We start from the raw sequence: 11,870 nt of genomic DNA on the forward strand, positions 1-11,870 counted from the left end.
CACAAAATCTACAGAACAAAATCCCCTCTAAGCTCACCGTGCAGCAAGCGGGCGTCTCGCGCTGCAACCTTCCCCCCTCGAACATGGCACTGCCCGCAACATCAACATACTCAGGGAAATCTACCAACCTGAGCGGCTATTTTTGTTTTCTGACCTACTGATCCAATAAGAAGAAAGCGAACGCCAGTCATTTCTAGATCAGGATGGTTCATCACCAACCAAACGCAAAAGACTACTGGTGGAAGTTCGATCTCAGCGTTGTTGAAAATAACCGCCGAACAGATGGAGATCGCTGCTGCGGCTTAGCGCCCGGATCTGAATAGATGATGCGAGTGAAGATGAAGAACGATGCAGAGACTAAAAGTCACAATAACAGCAGGAGCAATAGCAGATCCCCACGATCACCACATCTGGGGGAAAAAAAAAGATATGCTAATGACCTCCATCCAGAAAAGCTTCAGAGAGATACTACCTCACCCATCCTACCTGCAAACAAACAGATGAGCTACTACAAATGGTGCCAGCTCATCACGGCCGGCAGCCAACCGTCGGATATCTTGCTGAAGAAGCTTCGCTTCCAGAGGCTGGCCACCCAGAGGTTGGCATGAAAACTCGGGCCTGTGGAGTCCGGTTCTGCACCGTGTCGGAGGGTACGGCCTCATATTGATGAACTTTGGAGGGGAACGGCGAAGGGGATTCGTCGAGACTCGGGACAAGCTTGTCTCCTATTTATATCCAGCGGGCCCATCAGAGTCAAGCAATCGACGATATGCACTTCGCATGTTGCACAAAAGGCCCGGACCTTCTGAGCTATGAAGCCGCAATACCCTCGACTACCCTGGCGGTGGCTTGCATAGGGTAGTATCACTTCGATGCTCCATATCTTCCGTGTGTTCAATAATCCCGAAACACGCAGTCGGATAGACACCGTCGGAGCAACACAGAGATCGGTCTCATTGGACCTTCAGCAGAGCGTGGTACTACGTTATCAATCATAAAGAATCACAATCGATCCTAGAAATTTAATTTTCGAATTATAGTAGCCTGGAAAATGACAAACGCCGTAACATGACACATGGCATACGAGATTGAGAACATAGCTAGAAGATAGTATGAGAGTTTACCTGATCCTTCGCAACAAGGTATATCCCCTTTTGAACTCCGTGAAACATCATCATCAAGCTGAACTTTTGGTCATGGAGTAATCCTCCAATCCTCTAGACCATGAGAGTAAATCGACTGTTTCAGTCAGAACATGCAGTCCGAGTACCTTTCTATGCTTTTGCCGAGAATTAAGTTCCCGTCTTTTTAGATATCAGCGCTTTGGCAGCAATGTACAATTAATCGTATTGTTTTCGTTGTTTTTAGTTCAGCGAGGGCTACCACATCGACGGGTGCGCCATAGGACCTGAGTGACAAGGGTCATAGAAGATTTCGACAGCCAGCGTTCTTAGAAAGGAAGCTGACTGCGACGGTGGGCATCCATCAACTTTCGTCGGACGGCTTCCCCACCGTTGTACCCGTTGGGTTTCCGCTTACGCGTAGGGGTTCGTTGGTCTGCATTACGTGCGTGTCTAAACACACTTGCAGGGCGAGAAGGTGAGTTGGCGGGCATAAACTCCCGATGTTGGGGCAGACGCAGCAGTGCTTGGTAGCGGTTGTGATTGCGGCGGAATGCGGTCACAATGCCTCGATCCAAATGATTAAGGAACCGCTCTGCACTGCTAGCATGATGGGACTCGCCAGCCCGGCTCGGGGTGGGCGTGCCAGTGCCGGCATGCTTGGTCTGAGCTGCCATGGGTGAGAGTAGTGTTTCCTCTTCGAATACCTTGTCCATCTCATCATCGGACGACGCATGGCCGAAGTCAATGAAGTCCTCGACATTCAGGGCTGATTCCGGATCATCCTCATCGTCGTCCTCGAAGGAACTGTCAATGGCAAAGTCCCGAGACGGGTAAAAAGCCTCGGGAGGCCCCATCACCTGTCCGCCTGGGGCAATATCATTGCCGAGTGCGGTCATCATCAGATTGGCACTGGAGGCCAGCATCGGGCTCATATCGAGGTGGCCGGGCGATGCGAGTGCATCTGTATCGCTCTCATCGATGAGATGCATGGTGGTGGCACGTGGGCTGTTGTGAGCCGTACCACATACACTGTTGGTAGCGGACTCCAGCCAGTCATGGCGAGACGAGGCATAGGCAGGAATAATGACCAGATGTTTACCAGTGCAATCAACGAGCGCAACAGGCTTGTGGGGGTCCGCGACGAAGGTACCCATGATAGGCCCGCGGCGCCGACTCACAGGCTCAGGCTTTTCCTCGACGGGAGGTGCAAGAGAGGCGGATGAATCGCGGCGAAGGATAGATCTGGGATGAGTGATGGTAGCGGGAGGGGGAAGGTCTTCATCTGTGGTCTCGCCATCATCGGCTTCGAAAGGGTCAGCAAACGTAGTGTAAAAAGTTCCCAAGCATTCTGCATACTCTCATAGCCGCTCGATTCCGAACCCTCGGAAACAGCGTCGGATTCCACGTGATAGATGTTCGAATGTCCGTAGTCAGAGTCGGCAAACATCTCCTCTGACTGACGGCGCTGGCGCGGAAAGTTCTCATTGTCGCTCTCGATCATACGACGCAGCTGGGGATCCAGGCTGTCCTGTTGGAGGAAGTCACTTGGAATCTCGTCTTCAGTGTGTGAATCACTGTCGGAGGAAGAATCGGAGTCTTCTTCAAAGTGCACCCGGCGGGGCATGGGTATCTCGACGGCAGTCTCGCTGGCCATTTCGTCGCCGAAGGTTTCCATTGCGCTATAGAGCTGTTCGTCGTCGAAAAACGAGGCAGCCGATAGGAGCATATGGTCGTCAAAGACATTGGGGCCGGCCCAGTCATTGGTCTCTGTGGCGGCGGCGGCGGTCAAGATGTTCTCAACGGCATGCTCATCCTCGGACTCGACGATCAACAATTCCTCGAGTTTCTCTACATCGTTGTCCTCATCGTCTTCTCCGTCACTGATATAATCAACGGCAGCATAGATATCATCCGAGTTGTCCTCGTCAGAATCGTCCTCGTCATCGTCATCACTGCTTCTTTGGCCATCGTAGCCATCGTCATCGGAGTATTTCATCTTCTTGGTCCGTTTGGCAGACTTCATGCCCGTCTTATGAGACCGATCCCGACGGCCATAAGACGGGCCGCGAACAGCCGGCTGTTCATCTTCTTCATCGTCGGCATCATCGTCCTCCGAGTCGTTATCCTCCTCGTCGCTGAGCTCCTCGATGGAGGAGACCGACGACACACTGGAGACCGATATAGACGAAGCCCTGCGTTTCCGGTCCATGCCCAGTGATCCAAGAGCGAGGCCCTTGTTCGAGGTTCTAGGTGAGCGACCCGTCAGGGTGTGTTCGAGGGAATGAGCGGAGGGTCGACGGGTCGGGTTGCGCTGGATACCCTTTGCGGCAGTCTGGGGGGACCGCTTGGGCGAGTGGGCTGAGGGAGGCATTATGGTTGTTTTTGATCAGAAACGGTATTGCGGTAAGTTTGTTTTGAATGTATCTCGGCCAGTTTTAACTTGGCACGAGTAAGTGTTGACCTTGGTAGACTAATGGATCGTCAAAGTTTGCTACCCGTGAGGCCGCGCGGGATAAATCAATTGCGTCAGACTTTGTCGAAGGCGGAGTCAGGGACAGGATTGTCGTGATGGTGAGGCGGATTCCGACCGTCAATTCGTGAAAGCGTATGGGGAAAGGCAGGTATGGTCGTCGTTACTTCTTCCAAGGACAAGAGGGCGAGAGAGAGTTTTCAAGGTGGAAGAGGTTACGGCCAGGAGCCGGAGAACGGAAGGGTAGGATAGGATAAGATTGGAACGATAGCAAAGACTTTTCGAATTCGCCAAAGCACCTCAGCGTCCAGATGGGGGACGTCAAAAGTGCTTCTCGTATGAGTGTAGTGATAGGCAATTCCGACGCTGGGAATTGAAAGGTTGCGTCGAAAGAGGAGCAGATAGTCGTCAAGTTCGATGAGAGATAGTCGGAGCTGCTAGGACTGGGAAGCATGGAAATGGCAGCCGTGCTTCCCAGCGGAGAGATTTACAGCTCAACGAAGGCCATCCTGGCGCGGTACACTTGACGATATCTGGATAGTATGATGAATAAAGAAGGGGGTTTTGGGATGGAGGGGTTTGGTGGGGGGTGGGTGGTCTGTAGATGTGGAAAGAATCTGCAGTAGATGGGGGCAGAGGAAAGGAAAGAAGGAAGAAGATGAGGGGTGGAAGTTATGGGGATCGATGTTTAGAGGAAGGGGGAGGGCGGCAGGCTTACAGTACAGGCTCGCAGTAGGACGGTAGGCCCGCGGGCGTACATACTATACAAATTCCATACCTTACTACTACCTAGAGACAATCCCGCCGGGGCGGCGGTACGGGGTGTTACTGTTAGAAACGGGTTACAGAACCAAAACAGCCTCGGACAGGCTGAAGCGGACCAAATTTTCCAGTCACGGTGGAGTATCGGCCGGCCGGTCGCAGTCATTCAGCTTGTCATTGGTTAGGAGCCACTAAAGCAAGCATGGCCATTGGCGGACAGGTGTTCACCGCATCTTTTTTCTTTTCCTGTTTCATTCTAGTCTCTGCTGTCGTTTTTTATTCTGGTTGACTTTTTTTCACTCTTTTTTTTTTTTTTTTGCCTGCATTCATTCTCTCCCCACTCTCAATAGTAGCTTGCATTGCTGGCTGGTCGATTCAGCAGCGGGTCCCAGTCATCTCGAAATGAAGTCGACGGAGAATTAACAACGGTCCAGCACGATGAAGCCTTAGACCTCAGGCATTCAAGAGGCAAAATATCTTTGTCCTACAAGCTCTGACTCAAGGGGTGACAGGAAGAGGCTCAGGCTCAGACCCCACAGGGATGAAATTCCTATCGAATACTCAGTCCATGGAGGAGGGAGCATGAGCATGTGAGCTGGAATAGTCGAGACCCTAATGTCCAGGGTAGAGGACTAGTAGGTTAGTCACTCCTTTCGTTGGGTACCTGAAACTGCAGATGGCGTTCGGAAGTCGGTCGAACGGTCATCGTGCTCGAGGACGTGGAACGGCCGGGCAGAGCGATAATCCTTAGACACTAAGCCGATGGCGCTTACGGGATTTCTTGATCCAAGTGCCATTTAGATTAAGTTAGTTCGATGACTATTGAATAGCTGTGTCAACCTGATGACTTGGCCCGCTCCCCCTCTCCTCTCCTCCCCGTTTCCCTCTAGTAAGTCATTGTTATTTCCCGGTCGAACCGAATTCAAAAGAGTGATGAGCTGCGGACGGAGTCACCAGTAGGCGAGAGAGAAACGCCGGGTGACTCATACGTTGGTCGGACAGGCAGTCACTGCACCTATCGCGTGGAGAGAAGTACGGAGTACTACTAAAGAGAGACCCATGCAAACCCCCATCAGAGTTACGAGTGAACCGGTTGATTAGATCATAGCTATGCAGGCAGGAGTGCAGATCTCTCCCGAGCCTCTCTCTGCTCGAGGACGGGTCTAGCAACTCCCCTTCCCTTCCTGTGTGTCCCGGATATCGTGGCATGCAAAACGCGGGCGGGTGAAGACTATTCGAACCTCAAGCCACTTTTCTTGAAGTAAGGATAGATGGCTGATCTAAGGGACAGCATGTTGGACCGTGCTCAGTCTCGGTATCTGTCTCTTCCTGCACAATGACACAACAAACCCATCTCCGCTCCCCCCTTCTCCCCGCGCCCAGACATCGATCGGAACGTCGACTCATCACACAAGCATGAATCACAATCCCCCGTATATCGCGGGTTCCTGATATCTCCTCCGACCTCTACACGAGATTACCGCCGGATGAGAGAAATCTGCCTGTTGTATGGATGGATGCGGCGGCGGGCGATTGGACACACTGGCCTCGGAATGAGGTCAATTCCAGTTCTGAGATTGGCCGAGCCACAGCTTCGAACGGCTAGTCTAGTCCCAGCTGGGCTTAGTGCTGATGCTTTGGGAAAGGTGCAGCCTTGCCGCCCTGCAATTCGAATCCTGCAACAACAACAACAGTTGCTAACTTACCTCTGCAGCGCAGCGTCCTGCTGTCCGTCCCTGTCTGAAGCCTAAAAAAAGGTATACTCCCCAAGTATCTGAGTCGCTAGACTGCCCTTTCTGTGATTCAACTACCGCGTTAGCCCAGAGGATGCATTGATGCAGCACCTCAGATCTGATGGAGGAGACGGTATCCAACCCCGCGGCTCTGAGGCGGTTACAATGACAATGCTGCCAGGGGCGGCGATGTCACCCATCCGCCTCAGACAATAGCTTCCCGCAAGTGAGTCGGGACGTCAACCACAAAACTACGAATACATCAGTCATCTGTAGGATCAGAAACCGACTATCATAATCACAATCTGGATCATGAAACAACAGATCCATCAAACCAGATCCCCAACACCTAACACTTCCGAATCACTACTACGGTGTACAGCACAATCACGCAATACTGTACCCAAGCTCCTCCACCAGCGAATCCCAATTCTGATATACACATACGAAGGTGATTCACCAAGTGCCCACGATCCGACCACCTCAACCGTATGACCACCCCCAGCACGATTCCTCCAGCTTCCATGATACAGTAGAAGATCTCGAGCCCGGATCCTTACCCTTCCCGGTATAAACAATCTCCATCTCTCCACCGCGGTGGCGAGTTACGTAGTCACCACAGCCCTCGTACTCAGTACAGCGCTGGACACATACGGCAGACAATCCCACATCCCACGATACCTCCCTCCATCCGGGCTGAGTATAATTAGGTAGATAGGCATGGCAGCCTGTGCCCTGTGGCATACATACATGCATCGCGCATGCATGCATCTACATGTGATTGGTTACAAAGAAGCGGTAAGGGGAGGGGGGGGAGGGGGGGACAGCTGGCTACCTAGGTAGATTACAGTAGTGAGCAGGGCGTTGATGAAATGGACTACCTAATTGATTTCTGGTCCATTGGAATCCGCTTCGCATCTTTCTTTTTATCTGGCTCTCCTGCTGAGAATAGGAGACGGGAGGAGGAGGCATCGGCAAATTGAACAAACCGACTTACCCCAGCACGACCACGTGCAACGCATTCAGCCATGGATAAGGGAGCAAGTACGGTACCTTAGTGATCCAGAATACCCATCAAGATGATACGGACACCTTTCCAGTTCCCCTTGGAATGAACTAGTAGGTAGTAGGTTAGGTACGGTATAACCCAGCACCTCACCTGAATTGACCTCCAATCTCAAACGCAAGCACGGAGTGCTCCGTCGATCTGGCTGGCGTCTTTCCATGCCTTTTCCTGAGCCATTCTTCAACCATCCAGGTCCATGCGATTTGCAATCTGATCCCCAATTGAAATCGCCTCGTTCATGCTATCAGCGATCGTCTGGCTACATCCAAGTGCTGTATGTAGTAAAGTTTCGAGTCTCCCCCTTTGATTGTCAAGATTTTGAGATCTTGCATGGGACAGACCGCAGCATGGGCAAAGGTACAGTACCGATACTGCGTACCGGTAATACCGTTCTTCCAGGCACTCGGTGGAGCGCGGCTTACTACACGATCGGCCATCCGCCACAACTCGAGCAGAGCCCCATTGGCCAATGCGGACGACGACTTTTCTCATATGGGCCCGGGGGGAAACCTGCACCCCGCAATCATGGATCTATCGTATCGTATCAAACGGCGGGCTTGGTACTCGTCAATTTGGCCTTCTACTGTACTAGTACTCTAAAGATACTCTAGTTAAAGCTTGCAGATACGTTCAGGTCATGTGCTACCCACTAGTATGGTCTATAGCCCCTTGCTGAAGATTGAGGTAATCATGACCACGGTATCTCGATCTGTGAGTATCTAGTCACATGACACGGCGAGAAGTTGGCACATCTGTCAGGGCGGAAGGCAATATGGATACCCTCAGAAAGAATTGGGAAAGATATCGCCACCCGGAGACAAGTCGCCCGCAATCTCGGGTCTTTCTGCCCGCTCCGTTGCGCAACCGCGGATCCATCTCGTCTTTTTTTGGGACTTTTAGGAGAAGGGAAAAGGCCAGGTGGCCAACGTATGAGTGAATTTGTGTATTGACTCATCGTTAAGAAGGGAACCTGAAACTCCAAGCAAATACTCAAAACATGATGGTATCAAACAGATATTCGTAACAAATTCTCTCTCTTGCGTGACTATCAGCCATCTGTCCTCAGGTGATTATCCAATTTAGGTGCCAGGATATGGTTCTATCTTTGGGGTGGTCGGTTTCGGTTCGGACCTGGTCCAAATCGAAAGCCGGGACTTGCTCCGTTTAGGTTTCGAGGTTGACGACTCCTCGGGGGTCTCGTTCTCTTGACTCTTCTGACGATCGACTGCAGCGGGGTTGGCGGCTGCGGCTGCGGCTGCTGTATGCCGTGCATGTTGTGCCTCCTCGATCCCCTGTCGGATTTCTGTGGCAGATGCTCCCTGCGGCGCTGTAGTAGTCAAGGTCTCCGTGGCCCGGATCCTGTCTTGATCTGTGGAGGTTTCGTCATTCAACTTCCCAATCTCTTCTTCGGTGACTAGACGCTCGTTCTCCAGCCGAACCTCACGGCCGCGCTTGTGGCAATACCAAAGAACAAACAGCAGAACTGTGGCGTCAGTGAGTTGGTGTGCCCGGTATCTAGGATGAAGATAGCAACCTACTAGTCAAAGCCAACGACCATAACACATTAAGCCCCAGCACGGCCGGGAATCGAGCTCGGAGGAATGCCACGATCGAGCGTAGCATTCCAACCAGCGCGGCCGGTTTCCCCACCAGCTCCTTCAAGGTAGGCACCTTGATGCCCATCTTGTTGGCTGCGGCGGCCGCTTTGCCCACGTTCTCGACGTTGAGGCCGCTCTGACTGGCTTTGGCGGTGGCCGCCGCGAGCACCTCCGGCGCCAGAGTCTCCGTCCACTTCTCGGGCAATTTCTGGATCAGCTTCTGGATGAACCCGGGCAGCTGGGAGTACGTGCTCTGCAGCTGCTTGTTCCCGTTGGTGAGCAGCATCTCGAGGTCATGGTAGGCGGTGGGCACGCCGTTGACGAGGTCCTTGAAGATCAGGGTGAACTTGCGCAACAACTCCCGCGTCTCATTGCTCATCGAAAACACCCGATTATTCTCTGCTGCCAGGTTCAGCCTCTCCAGAATCTCCGTCATATCCTCCTTCTCCTGGTCGATTTCATTTTTGTCCGTCTCGGCGGCCTGCTGGGCCTCGCTGGGCTTGTTATCTGCTTTGGTAGGCGCCTCATTCGTAGTTCCGGTTTCCTAAAAGATCAATTGTTAATTACACAGATACAGATACAAGACACGCCGGCATAACGAGTACACTATACCTTCTTCATGACCGTGCTCCGTCGCCGCAGCCAACCCCACGGGCCCTTCCTTTGCGGCGGCGAGGAACTCTCCACCTTGGCTGCTGCCTCCGGCGCATTCACACCAGCCGTGCTCCCATTCCGGTCTGTAGAAGCAGCAGCAGCAGTAGCCTCCCGTGCCTTGCGTTCTTCCTCCCCCAGCTCTCTCCCGTATTCCTCCACCGGTGACACCGGCGACTGCGCCGAGGGCGGCTCTTGGACCTCTGTCCCCACCGGCGAGACGGGCGATATCGGGCGATTCAGTTCGGTAGCTTGTGGGGCGGATTCCTGGCTGGTGCTCGCAGGGTCTGTCATGATCCCGCGTAGAAAGGCTTCGTCCTCGGCCGTCAGTACTGGGTCATGGCTTGGTGGTGGTGGTGGTTGTTGTTGTCGCATGGACGCACGCCTCCAGGTCTTGAATTGCTGCATGATTTGGACTTATCGCATATTCTGACTTTCACTATGTTATCAAATGAAGTTATGATTTTCTCTGTCAAAGAAGAATAATATCAGGGAATGCGAGATAAATAAATAGGCAGGATGCGGAAAAAGGGAGCCGTTTGCCAGGGACGCAGGCGGATGCGAAGGGAGGGATTATGCGTGGGTGGGACGAGGCAAGTATGGAACGGTCTGTCTACTCCACTTGCGCGCGTGGATGATAATCAAGATAAGGATAGACGGTTATAGTACGGGTTGCTTGCTTGATATTGTGCTCGAGTATCGAAGAACTTTATGATGTTCAAAGATTCGCAAGAGAATTCAACAGAATTCAACGAAGAGAAAAAAAATGGATCTTGGACGCGCCAGCACTGTAATCTGGCGGAGGGGGAAAGGAGAGGCGCTCGCTCGCTCATGGGCGATGATATCACCCCTTCAAGGACCGCGTCACATGCAAGGGTCCCCGCATGTGCCACGCGCCACCGCCACAGATTCTGTGCGTGCACCGCCACAATCTGTTATCCGGGGCACGATATGATGGTGGTGATCGTCAATTGGTCTGTTCTCAACTCTATACTGCACGGCCTTTTTCGTATCCCGACACACAAATCTATTAGCCCTCAGCAATCCATAGAAGCAATCTGGCTAACACATTCGGGGAGCAATACACGAAAAAGAAACCTAAAGAGAACCGAAGCGCAGCAAGCATGCAGCCCAACCTCACAGCCCGAAGAAATACGCATCCCTCAACCGCGTCGCATAAAGATTCAGCTGGTTCTCCTTCGACACCCAAGCCATCTTCCCGGGCTCCCAGAACATCCTTGCCGGTGACCGCAAACCCTCTGCTCTGCTCGCGGCGCGCGCAGTCCGCCCGCATCCACTCCGACAAGTACCACTCCTTGTCCTTGTGGCAGCTGACCAGGGCCCGTCGATGCCGTTGCTCTCTTGTCGTTGTCGATGCTCCTAGTACTGCTGAGGAAAAGAGCTTCATGCTCCACTTGGAACCTGGCTTCCCGCTGGATGTTGAAGCGCAGCTTGGTCTCCGCTTCGACGTAATCGAGGACCAGTGTGTTTACGTTGCGCGATTGCCATTCGTGCGGCCACCGCCGGAGCTTCTGTGCTGCTTTCCGGTTACCGGTCCCCTCGAGCAGTCTCTCAAGAAGTTCCAAAGAAGAGGTAGGCATGTTGAGATGGGTTGACGGGTGGTTGGTGCCAGACGGAGGTTTCAGGGAGGGTGGGCCGTCTGGATGAGGGCGAGTACGACGGATAAGAAAAGTAGCAATACCATCGGGTCTGATCGTTATATGTCCCCTACATGTCCAGGATGCGGCATGTGCTAGCCTTACCCAAGTTCGTCATTGTTACCTATCAAGGCGGAACTATTCCTATCATCTATTCGATTGATACAAACCCTCTCATCATTCAGAAGTAATCGCTAAGCTACGTGCCCTTCTTGCCAGCGGTACCAACACCAAACCCACACAGTGATCTATCATTCCTGACCCTCTATAATTCCATTTCCTGTCACGAAATGAAATTGCCGTACCGGTGCATCTTAGCAAGACGGTAACCGACGTAATTGGTCTCACTCCAGCGTTTTCTTGTGACTATGCGACTAACTCAGTTGGCATAAAGTATCCGGCAATATAACTATCAGAGAAGAGGTCTCTGGGTCCCAGACTAGTTTCTTGCTGGCGGAGAATAAGAGGCGGCACGGTACCCTCAGCGAGTGAGTTTGCACCCCTGAGGTCGACAACTGCTCTGCCTTTTGCAGTTTGGTGACCGGTTTGTGGATCTGTCACGGTTCTCCATACAACAAACACTGGGTAGGCTGTTGGGGTGTGTCTTGTGGCATAGAAAAATCTTGCCTTGCGCATGCAGGTTGTCACACGTCTTGTCTATCACCTCTTGGTCCTTCCTGGAAACCCTATAGACACGCGGCTTGGGTTGATTCTCAGGTACGTTGACGAACCCGACGTTCGAACCGTCTGGGTTTACCCATATAAAAGTTTATAGTGACCTTCCAATATTAGAAGAAGCGGGCCGGGG

At 52.5% G+C, this 11,870-nt stretch overlaps 3 protein-coding genes across 3 annotated transcripts; 1 reads left to right on the forward strand and 2 right to left on the reverse strand.

Annotated features, from left to right (window-relative positions):
- Positions 1 to 1,029: 1,029 nt before the first annotated feature.
- BO66DRAFT_248619 (uncharacterized protein) lies at positions 1,030 to 3,626 on the reverse strand. The gene is made up of 2 exons (XM_025642929.1): positions 2,481 to 3,626; positions 1,030 to 2,427 (listed from the first exon to the last, which is right to left on the reverse strand). The coding sequence occupies exons 1-2, from the start codon at positions 3,493 to 3,495 to the stop codon at positions 1,451 to 1,453; spliced, it is 1,992 nt and encodes a 663-aa protein (XP_025506659.1). The 5' UTR covers positions 3,496 to 3,626; the 3' UTR covers positions 1,030 to 1,450.
- Positions 3,627 to 7,765: 4,139 nt separating this feature from the next.
- Positions 7,766 to 10,204, reverse strand: BO66DRAFT_389414 (uncharacterized protein). The gene is made up of 3 exons (XM_025646796.1): positions 9,366 to 10,204; positions 8,694 to 9,297; positions 7,766 to 8,638 (listed from the first exon to the last, which is right to left on the reverse strand). Exons 1-3 carry the CDS (start codon positions 9,810 to 9,812, stop codon positions 8,235 to 8,237), a joined length of 1,455 nt encoding a protein of 484 aa, XP_025506660.1. The 5' UTR covers positions 9,813 to 10,204; the 3' UTR covers positions 7,766 to 8,234.
- A 251-nt stretch (positions 10,205 to 10,455) lies between these two features.
- On the forward strand, positions 10,456 to 11,053 carry BO66DRAFT_248732 (uncharacterized protein). The gene has a single exon (XM_025642931.1). It carries the CDS (start codon positions 10,529 to 10,531, stop codon positions 11,018 to 11,020), a length of 492 nt encoding a protein of 163 aa, XP_025506661.1. The 5' UTR covers positions 10,456 to 10,528; the 3' UTR covers positions 11,021 to 11,053.
- The last annotated feature ends 817 nt before the right edge of the window (positions 11,054 to 11,870 follow it).

The sequence above is a fragment of the Aspergillus aculeatinus genome (assembly GCF_003184765.1).
Source record: "Aspergillus aculeatinus CBS 121060 unplaced genomic scaffold BO66scaffold_9, whole genome shotgun sequence".
NCBI classification, from domain to species: domain Eukaryota; kingdom Fungi; phylum Ascomycota; class Eurotiomycetes; order Eurotiales; family Aspergillaceae; genus Aspergillus; species Aspergillus aculeatinus.